Source organism: Dysidea avara, chromosome 10 (assembly GCF_963678975.1).
Source record: "Dysidea avara chromosome 10, odDysAvar1.4, whole genome shotgun sequence".
NCBI classification, from domain to species: Eukaryota; Metazoa; Porifera; class Demospongiae; order Dictyoceratida; family Dysideidae; genus Dysidea; species Dysidea avara.
In genome coordinates this window covers 17,306,338-17,328,470 of record NC_089281.1, presented here as the reverse complement: position 1 = coordinate 17,328,470, position 22,133 = coordinate 17,306,338, and the positions used below count along the sequence as shown (strand labels likewise).

General features: G+C 39.2%; 1 protein-coding gene across 2 annotated transcripts; it reads right to left on the bottom strand.

Annotated features, from left to right (window-relative positions):
• Positions 1-1,600: 1,600 nt before the first annotated feature.
• LOC136269130 (uncharacterized protein PF3D7_1120000-like) lies at positions 1,601-14,288 on the bottom strand. Of its 2 annotated transcripts, XM_066064611.1 has the most exons (3): positions 14,198-14,265; positions 6,769-7,224; positions 4,070-6,717 (listed from the first exon to the last, which is right to left on the bottom strand). In XM_066064611.1, the coding sequence occupies exons 2-3, from the start codon at positions 6,850-6,852 to the stop codon at positions 5,839-5,841; spliced, it is 963 nt and encodes a 320-aa protein (XP_065920683.1). In that variant the 5' UTR covers positions 6,853-7,224; positions 14,198-14,265; the 3' UTR covers positions 4,070-5,838. The 2 variants fall into 2 exon arrangements, 1 of the variants encoding a protein (XP_065920683.1); XR_010707223.1 differs by lacking the exons at positions 4,070-6,717; positions 6,769-7,224 and adding an exon at positions 1,601-1,683 and having other exon boundaries at positions 14,198-14,288.
• Positions 14,289-22,133: the final 7,845 nt, after the last annotated feature.

The following is a 22,133-nucleotide window of genomic DNA, read 5'->3' as shown; positions in this document are numbered from 1 at the left end:
CTTTTTGTCTCATGGGGAGGGTGATATTCAACCAGCCAGGAGAGTTAGGCCTGTACCCTCAAAATGTATACTTGTAAAACTTTATACCAGATTGAGACACTCCAACAGTAATCTAATAGAACATTTACCATACACAGTTGAACAAGAATTCTCTAAGTTCATTCCATTTGCCTTAGTGAGTATGACTATGGCATGCTGTTGTGAAAGAAAGCATTTTAGCTGGGCTGTAATTTTCTTTTGCATACCATCAGCAGTTATACTGACATTGGGTCATAAGACAATGACACTGTATAGTGATATCATTTATATGACAATTCATATTAACACCGAGTATGATGTTTTAAAGTTTTTCACCTTCTGAAGGGCTGTATATCCTCCCAGCTCCACCCCTGCTTAACCTGACTGAATACATGGTGCCTATCTATCTATTATGTATGTATATACTCATTGTCATCTTTCATTACATGTATATAATTACATACAGCCTGTATACAGTTAGCATGTCATCTTGTACAATGTGTGTGTGGTCAGTTACTTTATCCATTGGAAGTGTTAAGAAAGCACCTTACTGTGTTACTCAACGGCTGATATATAAAAGGGTTGATTCAACACAGAATATTTCTGATGTCAAGTGTATAGTTCTGAACTGCTTTAGTTTCAGTCAGTCTGTTAAGCTGACTGAATCTCACACAGCTCAGACATTTCATCACTGATGTTGATAAAATTCTGTCCATATGGCAGAGCTGGTTTGAGGTTTGTACAACACAGTTAATGTATTTAATATTAATGCTGTAACAATTGATTGACACAGACTGGATTAGTAAAGTGTAGCCGCACACCACATATCTAACCATCACCATTACATTTGGTGGGTTTCTTACTGTAGGTTGGTTCAATCAAGTTGTTACTATGCTGTTTTTGAGACCGTTCTGCACCCAAGTTTCTACCAACCATGACAACAGGAAACTTTATTTATGTCATGGTCGGTCCAAACAAAAGTATGTCATTGCATACATGTGAATTACTAGGCTTCTGAGCACTGCAATTTCAAAATCAATAATGTCATGGTCAGTCAGTGCCATATACTCAACTACATGTTGACCACTGTGATATTAATTGGTGGTGTACTGTTGTCCTATTTGTAAATGTTACCGTTTGTACTGTGTCTTCAATGTAAATCTGCCATATCAGATTGCTATCACAGTATTATTTTAGGCTGAACAATGTTGGTGTCATATTTGCAGTGTTTTACATGGGCAATGGCATGCAGAGAATGATTTTAAGATCTTTTGTTTTGGTGAGATGCTAACTTTGAAGTGCATGCTTTGTGAATTTCTAACAGAATTCCAGTCACAACCACTGTCTACTAAGGCAAGCATTTCTAGGATTATGATCAATTCAGTGTAACCTCGAAAACTGAGTATTACATCAATAGCCGCAATGAAGTAATGTGTAATATGTAACTGTATCTTAGTTTCAAGTAATAGTAATAAGTAATGAGTTATTTTTAAAAGGTAATTGCCCCAACACTCTACAAAATAATTATACTTGAACTTTACTATACGATTAATCTATATAGATAAAATTTAATGCATTTTTTCTCTAGTAGTGTATTATGCATTTTCTGTAGTTATATATCTGTCCAGAAGTGGAGAAGTGAACCAAGTAGTGAGTACAAAATACCTGCAGAGGTGAGCATGTAAGGCTATAATAGCAAAATACTCAAGTGCACACTCAATTTTTACAGTTTATACAAAATGCTCAAATTTCCACGTTGTATATAAAGTGCTTAGCCAGGAAGCTAGTTCAGTGTTATAGCTATCACTGACTCTCAAGACTTTACTAAATGGTTTGTAATCTAATTTAAAAGCATGAAATACACCTATCATTATCATGCCCCATCCCCATCCCCGAGTAGGCAGGAGATTTGACAAATGCTAGCATCAGATTTCCCTGTAACTTCTCTATAATGGCCGGACGCTTCAGATCCACATACATGTATGTATGCTGTAATAAATATAGTTCTCCTTTATAGGGTTTAAAAAAAAAAAAAAAAAGCAAACAACAGCTATATGCATGCAGACCTGTTGGGACCAAACACTGCAGCCCTCATTGTGGAGGCTATTTTTATAGTGCCAGAGATCTTGTTAAGAGAGGTCCACTGTATTGGCTGGTCAAATCCTTACCATGTCCCAGCCTCTTACTAAGGAGTTTTAATTCTAGGAGATTTGATCAAACCAATAAAAATAATGTCAAACTTCCCATGCTGGCCAGGGATGAGGCAAGACATATATATATGTACCACTCTGCGTGGGCAGTTCAAAGGCACCGCCAGTACCATAATTTGTATATTGCACTGCTGCAGACCGCAGCGAGTGCATTATAACTTATAATGCACTGGTTGTGGTTTTGTAGACCACAACGAGTACATTATAAGTTATAATGCACCGACCGCAGTGCAATATACAGATATTGCACTGGCTGTGGTTTTGTGCAGCATAGCACAAGTGCCGGTGGCGAAGACCACTACGACACCTCACCTAATAGGTGGAAGGACACTTCACAGATCACTCGAATTCTTTTATAGCCTGACATGTAAAGGTCGATTGTGGGCCATAACGTCACCAATACGTATAATGTTTACAAGCAGCCAATGGCGATCGAAAAAGCCAAAACAGGTGGTCACAACTCTAGTCTAGATATATATAAACGTACTTATACACCTTACTAGTCTGGTGCCATCTTAGCCCAGATTAAACTGTAGTCCACTTCGACAATGACTCAATAAAACAAATATATTCTAAATAATACTAACCTTTACGTTCGATTGTGGTAACCAGTTTTGTCATGCCACCAGATTCGAGTTTAGCCAGTGTGAATAGTAAGAATTAGACTAGTATCGTTTAGTAGTTGGGTTTTGTTTACTTAAAACGTCTATTTAGCTACTTTTTTTCGCTCGAGGGAATCACTATGGCGATTAGTCTGGCGCTTAGTCTATATGGCGATTGAGTGATCACGCTGGCATGTTGAGCACTACATAATGAGAGTCGAACAGCGAATGCAGGTTAGTGATATAACCCATAGCGTACTAGCTTTCAATATCTCAGGTGGCTGCAGTACTGCATGGGGGACGTCATCGCAACGTCCGGCTTGGTTACCCACAATCGATATTAGAAACCTGGCCTTTATAAGTGTTACAGCTGTCTTGTGAGACTCTCCCCACCTATTAGGTGAGTGGTACATAACAGTTATACAACGTGCACTCGTGCTCTGCCTGTATAAACGCACTTGCCTTCGGGCCTAACGGCCCTCAGGCTCGTGCGTTTATATCAGGCAGAGCACTCGTGGCCGTTGTATAACTATATAATATACCACACCTGTGGTTGAGATCAAACTGTGGTATATAACTGATATACCATGCTTTGTGGCTACGCTTACCATATATGGTGTAACCTCACACATTCCACGAAATCCTTATCTAAACGGTAAACAAGTCTCTAATAACAAGTGCCTAAATCAACCAACAATTATTCACCTCAGAAACTGGAACAAGTTCCGGTGAACTCCTGTCTCCTTCATGGATAACTCACTAATTGCGACTATGTGGGCGTGGCACCATTAAAAGTGTAAAATGTCTAATCCATCAAGAATTTCTATTGATTTCCATCTCCAGGAGGTGCTGTTTCACTATAACTTACAATCTATAATCGTTTTCATCTACTGGGGTGTAGAATATAACAGTTATATGTAGAGATTTCGGACGAATTTTATAATTGCAGCAAATAACATCTATTTAGTATAGCCTTATTCAGTACTCTTCAAGGATCTCAGCAACATTTAGTTTTTAAGAATCCATTACAAATTCACGGAGTTATCGGCAATTGAATTTTTAAAAAGCGGTTAAATTTTCTCCATTTTTTGTATTATAATAGCCCCAAAATATGGCACAATGGTGCAAATGGTCATGTTACAGTGTTGGATCAATCTTTTCAATACTCATGACAGACATCCCTGGAAGCCTACACTTGAGGACACTCTGAATAAGACCACCTCTGTAATTAAGACCATGCATAGTTTATGTTTGTCAAACAAAATCAGTGCAAGTATGCATGCAGCAAACCACTTTCATACAAAACGTAATAGAAACACATACAGCTACTGAATGAGTTACAGTTTTGCTCAAAACTGAACTACATAATATAGACCATCAATCACTGAAAAAGGTGTTAGGTTTACAAAAGTAGTTATAAATATCACTATACGTACCCACTCTAAATTCATATGTCATCCCACTATTCGCAAGTCATCTCTCTCTAAGTCTTCCAACAGTTGAAAGGTCCATTCTTCTTCATCATCATATAAAATTCTAAATTCATTTCTGACCTTATTGAAACCCAAAACTGTTCCTTTATACCATAAAAGCTTTCCATCACAGTTAAATCTGTGTTCTACTTGGCGGTGAAAAACAGCTTGATCATCTGTAGACTGACACAAAACCCTTTTATGAAATTTTATCTGCAATTTCAAGGCATCTTGCTTCTCCTTTTTAGTCCTCATCTTATCCAATCCTTTGTGAACTTCTTCCTTTGTTGTCCATAGTCCTGCACTGCTGATCTGTTTAGTCAAACTTTCTTTCTCTTTTATTTCTTTCTCTTTCTTCGATCTCTTTCTTTACTTTCAAAAATTTCTTTCCTCTTCACTTCAATTTCTTGTCTGCGTTTGAAAATTTGCTTTGTGAACAGATGTCAGTGTACGGGCTGCATTCAACAGTCTTTTTTTCTCTTCACTTGCTTTATTCTCCAGCCATTCAGATGTTTTGTTGTGAGAAAAAAGAAGTAGTGATTCAATTGCAATGTAAGAAGCATTGGGCTTCTGGGACATTAACCTGTCCAACACAGCAAAGTCACGTTCTGGTGTAACGTTAGTAACAGGTACTGATTTTGTTTCTAAAACTATTTGAGGGTCTTGGACAGAATTATATACACTACCAGGTAAATGGTCTATTACTAACCTTTGTAGAGTTAATGCAAATGACTTGAATAACAACTGGAGTATTTCCTCAACCATTACATCATCAGATGATTGTTGTGACAAAACCTTGAAAACTGGATCATCTAAATTGGTGTAGTCAGGAAACAATAGCTCATTTGCTTCCATAACAACTTGAGCATCCATGCTCCAACTTTCAAAATTTTCCTTCATTTTGATGTATGTTTCACTCATTTTCAGGATTGACACGGAAGAAGACTCAAGGTACCTCCAAAATGGCCCAGTTACTACTTTATCAATAATTCCAAGTGTTTTTACTCCTGCAATATACTGAGGAGCTTTTAAATCAGAAAGAACTGCTTGCAAAAGCCGATTCAGAGCAGAATGATGGTATTGAAGTAAATATATTTCCATGTGCGACTTCAAGTAATAAATCCCAGCAGCATCATAAAATATGACATTAAATCGATTGCCACGAAATGCAGCTAATGGAATTTTTGTCACACCATTACTTCTACAATAGGTACGAAAACGCACAGAGCAACCCGCTTGTTCTGATCCTTTATGATGGAAAAAGCCTTACAGGCTGTTCGGATCAAGCGTTGCGTGCCTGATGTTCTTCCCTGGTCTCCAACCTCACAAATGGTAGATTCCCATGCCTTAAGCACAGATTCAGCAGTGTCAGCAAGCCCAACAATAAAATGCAAGCCACAATAAAAGTTATTCATTCTAGTTAGTACATGTTTTTCATCTTGGGACATCTCATCCCACCCAGAAACAACATCTGGTAGTATATCTTTCCTATACTCCTGCAATAGTTGTGAAAATAACTTTTCTGCAGAGTGCCTGTCAGACATTGTGTTTTTGAGAAACACCATTACTTCCTAATTCTTTGCTTACTATGTTTAAATCATCAAGAATTTCAGTGAAAACATCCAATGTGCTTTGAGCTGACCCGGAAAAAATATGTCGTAAACCCAAATGGTAAACAGCACTGTCAGTGGCTATGTCATAAGTAGAAAAATGTTGGCCAAACTTTGTTGTGCCATCAGTCTGTAGAGTTAGGTAATCAACTTCTTCTTTGGTCAGTTGATCTGCTAGTTGAGCTTGAGCAATTGTCAAAGATTCAACCATCATATCACATAATGCTGTGTTACGGGGCAAACGGTCAATAGATTTATGAGCAATATTTTTTAGTACTGATGTTATTACAGCCCTGATGTTTTGTATACCAACATTGAGTGACAGTAACTCATAACAACATACTCGTACATCATCTGTATATTTGCCATCCTGGTAAGCATTAATGTCTTCCTCCGAAACCAGTTCTTCAACTGTGTCACGTAACTCGGAATTTTCTTGCTCTAAACGAGTGATTTCCTCTTGCAAACATAACTGTTCTTTTTCCTTGTCAAATTCTAGTTCAAGTTCTTTTCCTTCATTTAATATTTGTAGGGTGCTACATTTTACTTTCCAATATGAAACTCTGCGGCGAACTCTATCAACGTTTTGCTTCAATTCTTCAATTGTCATTTCAGCTTCAATCAGCCTTTTCTCTAGGTGGTTTACTAATTTACATTTTTCTGTAAGTTCCATCTTTTTATTTTTGATTTCTTCTTCCCTACGTAAAACTTTCTTTCTAGTATTTCTATGTATTGAATACAGCCTTTGCTTAGATTCTTTACATTTTTCTCTAGTTTCCTTTATTATCTTTGAGTCTGTTTCAATCTGTAATAATAACTGGGTATTTTGTGATTTCAAAAGTTCATTGTCACTTACTAATTCACTACATGAGTGGGATGTAGAACTGAAGTTGGCATTAGAACTTGAGTTGGATAATGTGTGCAACTTACCATGAACCATGTATTTGGGCAAGCAATAACTTTCACATAAAAATCCTTTGATAAGTGCATCCTTTACTTGAGAATTGCGTTCTTTTTTTAATTTTGGCTAATCTGCTAGAAAGACGGATCACACTTTGTCTGAGTGATTTACTTGTTGGGAAAGTTTTAACAGGCCATTCATAGCCCATTAAAAGAGCCAGCCATCTTCTAAAAGAATCATAATTACAACTACGATGTTTGTTCATGAATTCATATAGATCTAAAACAAGTCCATTAGTAACATTTGTAGCAGAAATAGATGAATTATCTGACAGCAACATTGCTAATGTTAAACCATGTTGTAAAAGAAACACTCCACAATCGTCTATTGTAGCCATGCATCCATGCACACCTGTATGATATATACATAACACAGGTACACAAATATAACCAACACTCATTAACATTGATGTGCAACTTTACATCCCCAAAACAATACTAATGTAACACACTGACTTGTACATGCACACATTGTTATGTAACACTATATATAAGTTCACGCATGCGTAATTGTACTGTTGACCACGTTTAATGATATTCGTTGTTGTTGCGGCTCGAGACATCAATTCGACGATTGTTACACTGGTGACAGGAGTGGGATCGCCTGAACTCTTCGTAAACAGCCAAACAAGCTGTGGTACCGTGGTGAATCAGTTGCGATAACGGTACCCGGACAAGCGAGTAGGCTTTATTTAGAGTTCAAGTTGTTTTCGTTTCCTGTATTGCTCTCAGGTTACAGCGATGGCACAGCAGTTTGATTTGCCACTTCCAGAGATCACTGTGATAGATTTCCAGAGGTCGTGGATACGATTTGAACTGGTCTCCAAAGCCAAGGAGTGGGACGAGGCTAAATGGAAGCTGATACTACCAAGTCTACTGCGGAGCAAGCTAGTAGATATTTATGTAAGCCTTGATGATACTGCTCGTGGTAATTTGGAGCAATTAAAAAAGGCCCTGATGAAACAAGCTGGGCTGGTGAGAGACCCATTAACTGCAGGACAACTGTTTATGTCAAGGAATCAACTCCTGGGTGAGAAGGTTAGAGATTTTGTAGTGGAATTAAAAAAGTTGTTTGTTGAATCTTACCCTACTGAAACTCTCAGCTCTGCAATACTTCTGCAGCATTTCTTAACTGGTTTATCACCTCCTATTTGCCGCCAATTGCTCCTTAAGGGCCAACCCGGTACACTTGATGAAGCTGTCAAGCATGCAACTGATGCTGAGTATGCTCTTTCTTTTGAGTCTGCTCAGGAAAAGGTACACAACATCAATGCAATCCACAAACAGCCAGCACAACAGAATGGTCAGTTGGAAATACTAATGGAGAAAATGACAAAACAGCTCGAAGCTTTGCAAACCAAACTTAAGCCACCTAGAGTATCTTATCGTCAGCCTAGACCACCAAGGCAGCGGCTTTGTTGGACATGTGGGGAACCAGGACATCTACAAAGGGACTGTCCTTTAAACGAGGAGAGGTCAGCCCGGAAGGTGGGGGGTTGGCCGAGGCCTTAAATGAAATCCACCAAACACTTTCAGACACTGTACATATAAACTCATTTTTTTCTGTTAATGGCTGCATACATACTACACCTATTAAATTCATGCTGGATTCTGGTGCTGCTGTGTCAGTAGTAAGTCATCACATAGTTAGACATATCCCAATCACAGCTATAGAGACAATAGCTCCGGTGTAGGTGCGAATGGCTCCCCCTTGGATGTCATTGGTCAAGTAAGTGCTGACATACTATTGGGTGAGTTTGCAACAAACCAGAAGTTCATTGTTGTTAGGAACTTGGCTGTAGACTGCTTACTTGGAGCAGATTTTTTGCGGACACATGGTGCAATATTAGATTGTTGCAACAACACCTGGTCATTTGGGGGTAACACTGGTACTTCTATTCCTATTGTGTTGAGCCAGAGAACTTCAGTTTCCCAATGTCATGATACTGTGAATACTATCCTACGTGCAGTGAGTAATATAGAAATACCAGGAAGGTCTATTCAGCTTTTGTCAGGAAGGGTTGAAGCCACCCACAAGAATGGAGTAACTGTCCTAATAGAGCCAACACCATCACTGCCAGCTCATCTTTATCTAGCTTGTTCCTTAGGTGTGATAGAAAATAACAACGTGACCATCCAGGTGATGAACACTAGCCCTTCCCCTGTGACAATCTTTCAAGGAATGAGATTGGGTGCAGCAACACCAGAGGACAACATTTTATCTGTATCAATACAAGATTCAGCATCTCCAGAGGACCTGCCATATCCATCCAACAATCCACCTAGTTTTGACAACATCGCTACTCCAGACTTAACTGCAAATGAACGTAACCAGTTACTAAATCTTCTGACAAAATTCCAGGGTATATTTGCACCAACCACAGGACCACAAGGCTGCACATCAACAGTAAAACACTCCATCCCAACTATCGGGCCTCCTATCTGTCAACCCATGCGCCGTGTACCTGTGGCACTGAAAGACACTATCAACACTGAAGTTAACCGTATGTTAGAACAGAATGTAATTCGACCAAGTTGCAGCCCATGGTCATCTCCTGTGGTAATGGTGCAGAAGAAAGATGGCTCGTGGCGTTTCTGCATCGATTATCGGAAGTTAAATGCAGTTACACACGATGATGCGTACCCGTTGCCCAGGATTGATTCTACTATTGACTCCTTAGCAGGATCTTGCTATTTTACCACCCTGGACCTAGCAGCAGGTTATTGGCAGGTTGGGTTGGAGGAAGATGACAAGGAAAAGGCTGCTTTTTCAACCACGCTGGGTCACTTTGAGTTCAATGTCATGCTTTTCGGGATTACAAACGCTCCAGCCACGTTCCAGCGCCTCATGGAGTGCACCCTTGCTGGCCTTACTCAGGAACAATGTTTGATATACCTGGATGATATTATTGTGTTTAGCTCATCTTTTTCAACTCACCTTGAACGGCTAGAGAATGTACTTACAGCACTACAACATGCTAATCTACAATTAAAGTTATCCAAGTGCCTCTTTGCACAACGGGAAGTGAAGTACCTGGGACATACTGTATCTGCAGTAGGAGTAAAGCCAGACCCAAGGAAAATTGAGGCTGTATCACATTACCCAGTACCAACCAATGTTAAGGAGCTTAAGCAGTTTTTGGGCCTTACCAACTATTATCGCAAGTTCATATCTAACTATGCCCACATTGCAGACCCACTATACAAAATACTGCGGGGACCCAAGAAGTTGTTTAATTGGAGCACACCTTGCCAACAAGCATTTGATCACTTAAAGTCACGGATGATACAACCTCCTATTCTGGGATACCCAGACTTTTCAATTCCATTTGTGCTTTATACCGATGCATCGGAACTAGCAATTGGTGCTGTGCTTAGCCAACATCAGAATGGAGGAGAAACAGTTATCTCCTATTGGAGCCGACAACTCACAAAACCAGAGCGTAATTATTCAACAATTGAACGGGAGGCATTAGCGGTTGTTGGAGCTATTAAGGAGTTTTATCCCTACCTCTATGGCTTTACATTCAAATTGGTAACCGACCACAACCCACTAACCTCCCTCCGTAATGTCAAAGATGTTGGTGGTCGCCTTACAAGGTGGATGTTGTACTTGCAACAGTTTGATTTCACATGGGAGCACCGAGCAGGGAAGAATCACACAAATGCAGACGCCTTGTCTCGTGTTGCTCCATCAAATTCTGTGCTTGGAGTGTTCCATCAGTTTTCTCCTCCTATAGCTAACATCAAAACTGCCCAGCAATCTGATAAGATGCTCTCACCGATCATTTCTGCTCTGAATAGCGATTCCCCACTACCAGCAGATGTGGTCCCAGGCCTTAAGCATGTAGTTCTGGAAGATGGTGTATTGTGTAGACGTTTTTGTCCTTCGTCATCAGCACAGGGCCACCTACAGTTAGTTATCCTTGATACCTTAAAGAAAAGTGTCCTAAAGCAACTTCACAACCAGTCAGGACACTTAGGAGTGCACAAGACTTTGGTAAAAATTAAAGAACGTTTTTACTGGCCAGGTTACGAAACTGACGTTACCAATTGGGTTCATGAATGTTCAGAGTGCGAGAAAAGAAACCAGCCACACATGACACCGCAAGCTCCACTTGAGACTATCACCAGCAACTACCCCTTTGAGAAATTGTCTTGGGACATTATGGGACCTCTACCACCAACTGCGAATGGTAACAAGTATATTGTAGTAGTGACTGACTTGTTCTCCAAATGGGTTGAAGCTTTCCCAGTAAAATCAACGGATACCGAAACCCTTGCACGACTGCTTGTTGATGAAGTTGTCTGTAGATATGGTACACCTTTGTATCTCCACAGTGACCAAGGTGCCAATTTGACAAGTAAACTGATGGCATCTGTGTGCAACCTACTTGGAATTGAACAAACTAGGAATAGCTCCTATCACCCCCAAGGCAATGGCCAAGTGGAACGTTTTAACCGCACTCTTGAGGCCATGCTAGCTAAGGTTATTAGTGATCACCAACTGGATTGGGACACCCACCTCCCTAGAGTGTTGTGTGCATATAGAACCGCTATACATGAAACAACTGGCTTCACTCCCTTCCACATAACGTTTGGTCGTTCCCCAGTTCTTCCAATTGAAGCATTCTTGGACTTCACACAACAGAGATGTGATGCAGTGACTACTATTCCATCCTTTTTAAATGAAGTCCATCAGTCATTACATAAGGCTTATTCAAGTGCCAGAACTCGCATTTCGTTGGCCCACAAGCAGAATAAAGAGCGCTATGACAAGCAGAAACCGTTTGTCCCTTTCCAAGTTGGTGACCAGGTGTGGCTGTTCATCCTTGTTGTGCAACGTGGTAAAACTAGGAAGTTTACATCACAGTGGAGAGGACCGTACACAGTCTTGGACAAAGTGAGTAAAGTTAACTATCGAATAAAGTTAGTAGGATCTTCTGCACAGCCCAAAGTGGTCCATCACAATCGACTTAAACTGTGTTATGGTACCCCACAACAAATTGCTGCTCCAGCCCCACAGTTACCATCCAATACTCAAGCACGACCCCTCTATTCTAACATAGTTCAACGGCCAGTCCACTCAGCAGTGGGAGGATATGCAACTTCATCCAATGGACCAGCTGTGAATCCTTGTAACAATTCAACTGTAACTCTATCAAGCACTTCGTCTGGTGATACCACGACCTCTGCTATAGCCAGTTCATCTCGCCCTCAACGCCAAAGATGAGCCCCTTGTAGATATGACTTTGTACTTCCATAACTTGTGAGGACACAAGACCTGGAGGGGGAATAATGTAACATACTGACTTGTACATGCACACATTGTTATGTAACACTATATATAAGTTCACACATGCGTAATTGTACTGTTGACCACGTTTAATGATATTCGTTGTTGTTGCGGCTCGAGACGTCAATTCGACGATTGTTACACTAAAAATAAGTACACTGGCAATACAGCTTATAAATACACTGATGATGCCAGAGAAAAGAATGCAATAATAGCTACCTTGATCACATGCATACACAATACACAATTCAACATTATTTAGGCTAAAACCTGCCAAACATATCCCATAGCTGCATGGTGGAGGGTGAGAGTGCATTTGTTGATATAAATTTCATGTATTCTCATGGGTAGTAGCAACACCTCTGGCACCCATGGGTGGAACCAAACCCAACCCACCTAGCCATAAAATTATACCATTGGAAATAAATTTACTTTGCTATTCAACAACATCTCCATATAAGAGCATCAAAGAGATCACTGATGAATAGGATCAGTTGTATTGGCTGTGTATGTAAGAACCAACCATTAGCTACTAATTATAATACACTATTAAACCTGCAACACTTTGAATATAAAGCCCCATTTAGTTTTAATCACACACCATGCATAACGTTACTGAATTGTGTAGTTACAAATGTACATGTCATAATAGCTCATATAGCTGCCAGTATACCAATGAAAATTATTACTGATAAATAAACTTGTGAACGAACTAGTCAAATTACCTTATGAGTCATGGTTAAGAAAACTTGGACTCTATTCTCTTTACTGTTGACGACAACGAGGGATCCAATCAACTGGTCAAGGTACTAAAGTACCTTGACCAGTTGATATCATAATAACCGTGTAAAAGCTTGTAAACTTCAATTGGATCCGCTCGTTGTCGTCAACAGTAAAGAGAATAGAGTCCAAGTTTTCTTAACCATGACTCATAAGGTAATTTGATTTACATGCATGCATAGTAAAATGCAACACAATGCTGTAAGTAATTTATAAAAACATTAAATTTGCAACCTCTGGGGATGTATGAAACATTAAAGCCTACAATATAACTTATTGGGTTATACACTATAGCTCTTGGTTGGTCACTCCAGCAGTTAGCCAGCACAGAATGAACCCATCAAACACTGTATGGGCTTGCAGCAAGTTAGTAGCTATACAGCTGATGGTATCACATGCAGTAGTTATGGAAAGCACACAATGCAGCTACACACGTAGGAAAAAACAACCAGTTAGCAAGCCCTGTATGTCATCCAGGTCAGACATTGTTTACAGCTACGACGAAGCATAAACGGCTCAGAAAGTTTGTAATTAGCTAGCTTTCCCACATATGCGTAGACATTACATGCAGTAAACAACCAATACACTGAGCCAGCCACATGGCTAGCGTAATTAGACTATACACTGCAGACGAACTACGGCTGTCAAGACTCGGGTACATCTCTTTCCTGCCACTCCGAGCCGTTCAGAGTCATGATCCATCATTACTCCACGTCGCTACCTTTAAGTGAGCACCTTACGACAACTACACAGATTAATGCACCTATCAATGTATTGCCCCACCACCCCCCCCCCCCCCCCCTCGGGCGTAAGTGGGGCTTTACAGGGGGAATTGACACGAAACTGCTGCCCCACTATGGGGCATTTGACGATCGTTCAGTAAGTGCCCAAATATTTTTTGTTGTAACTTCCTTCGCTATGTCAAATCCCGAGTTAATCCCGCGTTGCAACTGGGGCCAACGGTGGGGATTTGACACGATAGGTTTGCCCTACTATGGGGCATTTGACATTCGGCTGTGTCAAATCCCCACTATAGCCCCATATATGCCCGAGGGGGGGGTAGTGGGGCAATACATTGATAGGTGCATAAAATGTTCAACCTAGCTGGCCTATCATGTACTGGGTCGTTTCTTGCGAAAAACACAAGCAACTACAGTAAATTCACGAAAAAAACGTTCCATAAATTGACATGTAACATCACAAGAACATATTTATTACAAAAAACGAATAGCACCATCGTATTCCTCACCCTAAAAAACCTTAGCAACAATCCACTTCTCTCTTTACGAAATTTTAATGCAGCGAAACGAGTGTGCCATAATTCCATTGGGAGATTTACGGAGATTTTATTGTGCAAAATTTACGGACTTCCGGAATCGCTATTATATGCGCGCTTTCGTGAATCGTGCGTATATTTTAGTCATATCCCTCGTAAGCGTGTTATAACTATAAATTATATATAATATATATATACACGTATATATAGATGTCAAATTACCAGCCGTTAGTGCATGGGGATGATTAGTGCATAGTTAATGCACTGCATTTTCAACCTAGTTCTATTGCTGCAATTAAGGATGTGATAAATTTCACCCAGCAAGTATCCCTATTTTCCAAAGGAAGTGCTAGAAATCTTTTGCTCAAGATGGCCAGTGCCTCAATTTCTGCTTCACAGAGAATATTTTATGGTAGAAACTCTAAAGAATGGACAATCAACCCGGACTGTTTTTAATCTGTATATAATTTAAGCTGTAACTTTAGTTTTGTACTTAAATTTATATATTTTTTTTCCTTGCCATGCCCACTGCTGTCCACTGTTAGTCAGACATGTGGTCGCATGTTGTCCGAGGACACATAATATATAATTTGTTTGTAATCATGCATGTTTTCTCATCAATTATTAGTGATGGTTCTCTCCCACTGTTTTTACTCTTAAATGACTTGTCTATGTGTTGTATTAGATTATTATGAATGGCATAAACAAGGGTGGATCTAGGATTCCAAAAGAAGGCTCTAAGCTAGTGGCATCTATAGTTGGGTCTAAGAAAAGTAGCAACTGATTGATACAAGTACACTCAGCATGAAGAACAAGGAGAAGTCTGGGGGTATGCCCTCACAGCTGCAAATTAAGGTTTCTGAAATTGAATTTGATTTTGGGAAATAATTTTGACTGAACCTTATTGAATAAGCATTGTGAGCCACTTTAGCAATTTTCTAACCAGCTTTCTTAATTTATAAAGGGCACAGCACAGAAATTCTGACTGCAGTTGGTATGGTTGAGTTCAAAAGTTGAAGTTCGATGGGCCTAGGAGTTGGTCTTTGCATATAGCTATGTTCTTTATAGAATTTTAATGGTGGATGTTTTATTAGAGTAGTTGACTGTTCTATTAGATCTTTTAATACCTCTTCTCTTCTCACTCTTTCCATCCAGCTTTCATTGTCCATGTATGTATGCTTTATATCTAATTGCACCTATACTGCATGTAGCTTTTAGCTACTTAGTACCTTGAAACAGTCTGGTGATAATAGGGTAAGTCAATCAATCTGGTAATGGAACAGTCTGGTGATTTGAGCAAAGGGGAGTTTCATGATGCTCTGTGTTTATGGCTTGGATGGCAGCCTGTTAACTTGCCTCAGACTTGTGTTTGTGGTAAATCCTTTAGTGTGGAGCATGCCTTTAGCTGTCCATGTGGTGGTTTTCCATCTATTCTCCACAATGATATTCGAGACTTAACTGCAAAGTTACTGAGTGAGGTGTGCTATGATGTTTGTGTTGAGCCTGCTCTCCAGCAACTAGCTGGGGAACCTCTACGTTATGCTACTGCTAATGGAGAAGATGGTGCCCGACTAGATGTTGTTGCTAGGGACTTTTGGGGTCGAAATAGGCAGCGTGCATTTTATGATGTTAGGGTGGCTTTTGCGTGCTCCTATATTCGTTCCCCATTGTCTAGATGCTACTCGGTTCATGAACAGGAGAAGCGTCAGGCTTATGATGAACGCATCCGTGAAGTTGAGAGAGCATGCACCATTGGTGTTTGCTACTACTGGTGGCATGGGACCTTCTGCCACTACTGTCTTTAGGAAACTTGCTTCCTTGTTAGCGGAAAAATGGAATATCAATTACAGTAAATGTTTGTTTTGGTTGCAATGTAGGTTGTGCTTTTCCTTGATAAGATCTGCTGTGATGTGTTTACAGGGTCATCGGTCTTCATCTCGACATCCTATACCATCTCATGTTGATCTGGACTGCATTCACTCAGGGCCGCCTTGATTCTGGCGGCCCTGAGTGAATGCTGGTCTTTCCAGCTGTCCAGCACTTTAACACCCAGTGCTGGGGGTGGTGGCAAGGGCAGTCCATCTAGCCTGGGGGAAAAAAAGAAAACAGTCTGGTGATAATAGGGCCACCCAATTTTTGATTCAGAAGGTTGCCATTGATGTTCAACGTGGCAATGCTGCTTCTGTAATGGCAACAATACCATCATCCCAGGATTGGGCATGCCTCTCTGCCCACTGTTTAAGTGTCGGTTTTTTATTGATTTATAATATTATCTTTTTATGAACTGATAAAATAAATAAATAATAAAAAAAACTTAGTACCTTTCTAGCTAGCTCATGGTATTTGTGGGGGTGCTTCAGCCCCCCATGTATCCCCCCCCATAGATCCTTTACACCCTCGGCTATTAGTAGTAACCCCCTAAAGCCGACCTTGATAGACCATACATTTCTTGCTTGAGGCAACTAGAAGTTATGGGCCAGGAAGCATCCATCCATGTCTGCACACGTCCAGCCACACCTTTTTGTTAACCCTCAACTCCAAAATGGTAAAACCACTTTGCCTCTAAAGGCATATCACATGTAATATAAGTTGTATTAATAAACCAAACAAACCTCAGTCTCCTGCTTTGTTGTAAAGTTCGAATTACCTCGGGATGAAGATTCGGCATTGCCTGCTAGTCACTATATTAGTTTGCGAGTTTCTTTGCGCATGTTCACAACTTCCGGTGTACCAACAGCAGCCCATTCCCGACCCGTTCACTCAAGGACTAAGGTACCCTGACAGAGACGAGGACGATGAATGCAGGCCTATTAAACTGTACGTGGGAAGGGGTTCACTCAGATTTGGCGCAACCATCATCCGGAACACTAACCCTGAGATCGACTATGCTACTGAAGACGCGCGGCTTATGACCTCGCGAATGAAGTCACGTTTGGACACTCTTGCGAGATGGTATTTCACAACTTACAATACACAACTCGGAGTACTAATCAGTTATGTCGATGGAAATGTTCCTGGGTATGATCCCTCAATAAGAGTGGACTCCTTGCATTTTGAAGGTATGTACGTATGATGTGCGTGGGTGTGGCTATACACAGTAGACTAAGTACATATGCTGTATACAAAGGTAGTGATGTTTGGTTTCGGTATGATATCAAAGGATAATTGGTAAAATATTGAAATTTCCGAGGGGTAGCCAACCGCCCACGCAAACTTCTAAATTGTGTACGAGAGTCCCAATATTTAAGTATTTCAAAATGTATTTCTGTATTATTTCAATAAATATTTCATGGATTTCAATGGATTTTTCAGATAGTGTACGAGTATTGCACATCACTAATACAAGACTGTGCTGAATCCATGAAGAGAGGGTTACATACCAGATGGTATGGTAGCTATATGATATGCGTGTTTTGAGTGGCCTTGAAATATGCCGGCAAACTACCTAAAATATAAGTTAGTTGTCAGTTTTACTCATCAGTGTTATACCTATTGAATCTTAATGATCCATGTATACCTAATTTCCATGCTGATAGTTCTCCTCAGTCAACAATTCCAACTTGTCTTCTTATCATATACTACCACCCAGACATTGTAATATATAATTCCCAGAGTCCATCCATCACATTCAGTCTACCCACAATAGGAAGCAGAACAAAACTGAGTATTTGCAGCTGATGGCTGAATTTGATCACCTGAATATTGCTAACTATTATGACACTGTTGAAATCAGAAATCACAGTGCTTGCAATCATTTCCAAGTCTCTACTATCAAGAATTTGTCCAACTTGTTAAACTTTGTTTGCACTGATGTAAGGATGTCTAGGACTGAGTGTGGCCCCGATTGGGTGACCTGCGGTTCAAATCCTGGGGTAGGAGGGATTTTTTCCCTTTCTTTGGCCCATTTCTGTTACACCTTATTGTTAGCTAGGTCAAGTAATGTTCTTAGGTTTCCACTTCCAGTTTGCTATGTTAGGTAGTCGAAAGGCTGCAGCACATGTTGCTGTCAGACCTTCAGTGCTGGTCACTGTAAAGCTTTAATAACAATAACAATATCGAAGCATGTTGTTAAGGAATGGTTGGATGCTGCTGCCTCTGTCAGTATTTTTGCCTCTCAGAGAATTTTTCTGGCAAGAAACTATAAGGAGTGGTGCATCAACTAAATAGGATTTTTTTATTGTAATACATAAGCTACTGTATAGCGGGTTATTTTCGACACAGAAAATTTTGCACAAGAAGCAAAATCTGAATTTCGAAGGATTTTAATTTCGAAGAGCGTATATTTCGAAGTCCGGATGGATTTTAAATAAACGGAAATTCGTGTCACAAAATATGAAGATGTGTGAATTTTAGCCAAATACTGACTTACTGATGGAATAATTCCCATCCCTGTGCACTGGAGAGAAGACTGAGGGAGTCTCGAGTGGAGTAAATTTACTGGCTCGATCACACTCGATCGTAGCTAGCTATCTACCATAGATTCTGGCATCAGTCTGGATCACCTGTTTTCTGGTTATTGGCACAGTAATGATACAGTTTACCCATTATCATCAGTAATACTGAGCTAAAACTTGAGGAATACACAAACAAATCACCAAAAGTTGGATCGTTGCTTTCACTTGTGGGAATTTATTTTCAAAGAACAACCAGACGTGGGAATTTATTTTCAAGAAGAAGGGCCTCTTCGAAATATCCGAAAATAAAAACCTTTCAAAAATTACCAGCTATATGGTAGTCTATTTTTCTTGTTATGTTTTTACCTTGCTATGCCTACAGTGTATTTCCTACATGGCTCACTTTGTAGTCGAATGTTGCCCAAGGTTTCACATGCTTATTTGTTTTATTTTCTCATCACAAATAATTTTGATGATGGTTCTCTCTCTGTTACCAGGATGGGCGCAGTATACATAGACTTAAGCATTTTGATCTACCAGTTGTGTACACATGTTAGCTATACTTTTGCACACAAGTACAGTAGAACCTCGATTATCCGAACCCTCAATTATCTGAACAGTATAAGTGACTGCTCTAATTTTGTCATAAAGTGAACGTTTTATTTGAGTGGTGTATGTTCTATTAGAGTAGTTGAACAGAACTCCCTGTAAAAATGAATGGGCTTCATTTATCTGAACAAATTCACTTATCTGAACACTTTTATGATTGAGCTGGCACACAGGTGTTCGGATAATGGAGGTCCTGCTGCATTATCTTTTTCTGGATATGTAGTAAATTACTATGGCTTCCAACAAAATGTTTAATTTATGCATGTATTGTATAGATTAACGACTTGATATATATATATATATATATAAGTACTGCAATTTTGCATCTAATTCTGTTACAGTGAGGTCACTGACTGGTTAGTACCATACTTAAATTTACTACACAAAAGTGGACCAAGTTGTGTTACAGTGTGTGCATTGGTCTATACTTAACCCAGGACCATACATGTCTGAAAATTGAAGACATGAAAAATCACACTGTTAATTTGTGTACAAACCATAAATACCTAAAATTAACAATTCTGACGTTTCCATGTGTACATATAGCTTTAATACAAATTTTTCTTATTTATGGAATTACTTCACATTCATTGACCACCTACGTAGCTACATATACTATTCATACTTGGCACCCATGGCACCAACTTGCTACACCAAGAATTACAACAACTATGTTTCCCTTAACCATGAGTGTACATAAAGAAAGGGTTACATAAACCTAGCAACTATCTGCATATAGCTATATACCAGTTTTAATAGCCAATTTTAATATTGTCATTAGAAGCTAAATCTGTATGTATATTCAATTCCAACTTACAGCATTATCTCTAAGCATTGTGGCCAACTTTATTTTATGGTAGGCAAGTGACTCAATTTAACTTATGTATGGTAGCCTTATCTATTCTATTATCATACGCTCATGCATGTAAATGCATTTAGCACTATGAAATATGTAACTACTAGCTACTACTACTACTACAGACAGGAAACAGTGTTGATATCACACTGCACTGCATTAATTAATTTTGACACTATGAAGTTGGTCAAATGATGGGTGCCATGAATGAAGTATGTAAGATGCGACAGGTCCATACATCAGACTCACCACTTTATCCAACCTTCCAGTTATTACTAACCTTCTTTTTTTTCCAAGAGCAATCAAAGATTGGAACAGCTTGCCAGTATCTGTCATAGAATCAGAAAACATAAATACATTTACTAATTACTTATTGTCTATCTAATTGTTTGCTGTATATTTTATGTGTATGTGTGAGGTGTTGATGGCCCCCTGGGCGCATCGGCAATTGCCGTCTGCCCAGTAACAATAAATAAATAAAATAAAAAATCAGACAATCTAGTGGAAGAATCCTTGTTTGCTTTAACAACAGACAAATTCCATAATAAGGCTTTATAGCATATAGAAATAACCGTTGCCCCTAGCAACCTGAATTTCCCAGTGTCATTAGGTGATGATGCCTAAAGTAACTTCTCCAAATTTTGAAAGGAAGCATATATATGTCACAAGATATGACATTTTGAAATTTGTGGTTTTCCCATACATATCTATTTGAGAGGGCTACAGTTGCCTCTTCTCGGGCAATCACAAAAATGAGGTATTTCAACATATGCAAAAACTAAAAATTCAAAAGTACATACATCTCAATATTACATAATTTGTAGGTGTGAATGTCAACGATAATTTCTCCAAGTTTTAAATGGATAGTGTATATAGGTCATAAGATATGACCATAGATACTACACCTTGAATTCCATGATTTGTGTGATTACTGAGAAGTTGTCCCTCTCATTGACAATGTATGGGAAAATTCCAACTTTGAAATGTCTTATCTCATGACTTATTTATGCTATCCTTTTAAAACTTGGAGAAGTGACTTAAGACATTGACACCTACAAATAATGCAAAATTTAGGTTGCTAGGGGCAGCGGTTGAAGTTTTCATTATTATGAAATTTGTCTATGCAATGATTTGCAAATAAAGTTTATAAAATTGTCCATATTTGCCAACTTTTGTACAGTTCACTGTAGAACCCTAGAAGGTATTGTTTGCACTTAATGGTACACTCAGCAGTAGTTACTCCTCCCACTTGCATGTGTCCACATTCCTCTTCACCATAAAAAGTACTGTTTACACCACAACACCATATTGTTTAATTATATGAACCATATATATGAACAGTGGTATACCACCACAAATAGGCAATTGGAAACAGTGGGAACGGAAAGTGGAAATGGAAAACAGAAATGGTCAAATAAATGTACCTTAGAGTAAAATCCTTGTTTAGTGGCCACCTCTTAAAGACCACCTTCTCACCTTCTTATAAGACCACCTCTGCCACATTATAATTAGATCTCAAAGATGGCTAAGGTATACTCTACTTCATGGTTACCTTTTATAAAGATCACCTCTTTACAAATACCACTTTACATTACAATAATAGCTAGATTCCAAACATCCTATATATGTCATGACCACTTTATCAAAACAGCTAAAAGACTAGGCTCTTAAGGTCATCATCTCCTACATGTATGAGACCTCATTTTTTGTTGATACAGTAGGTTGTAGCATACTAGCTACATTTCACTTGCATGGAATATAACACATTCTGATACTATAGTATTATTTATGTTGGTACAAACTAAGTGATGATGGTATATGACTCGAGTGAAGTGTGGACAAAGAGATGACATTGATATGAATCATGAAATACATGTTTGAAGCTTACCAAATATTATACCATGTAAAGAGGTGGTCTTTATCAAAGGTAACCACAAAGTGGTCCTTGGCCATCTTTGAGATCTAATTACAATGTGGTCTTTGTACAGAGGTGGTCTTTAAGAGGTGGCCACTAAACAAGGGTTTTACACTGGGTACATTTATATGATGA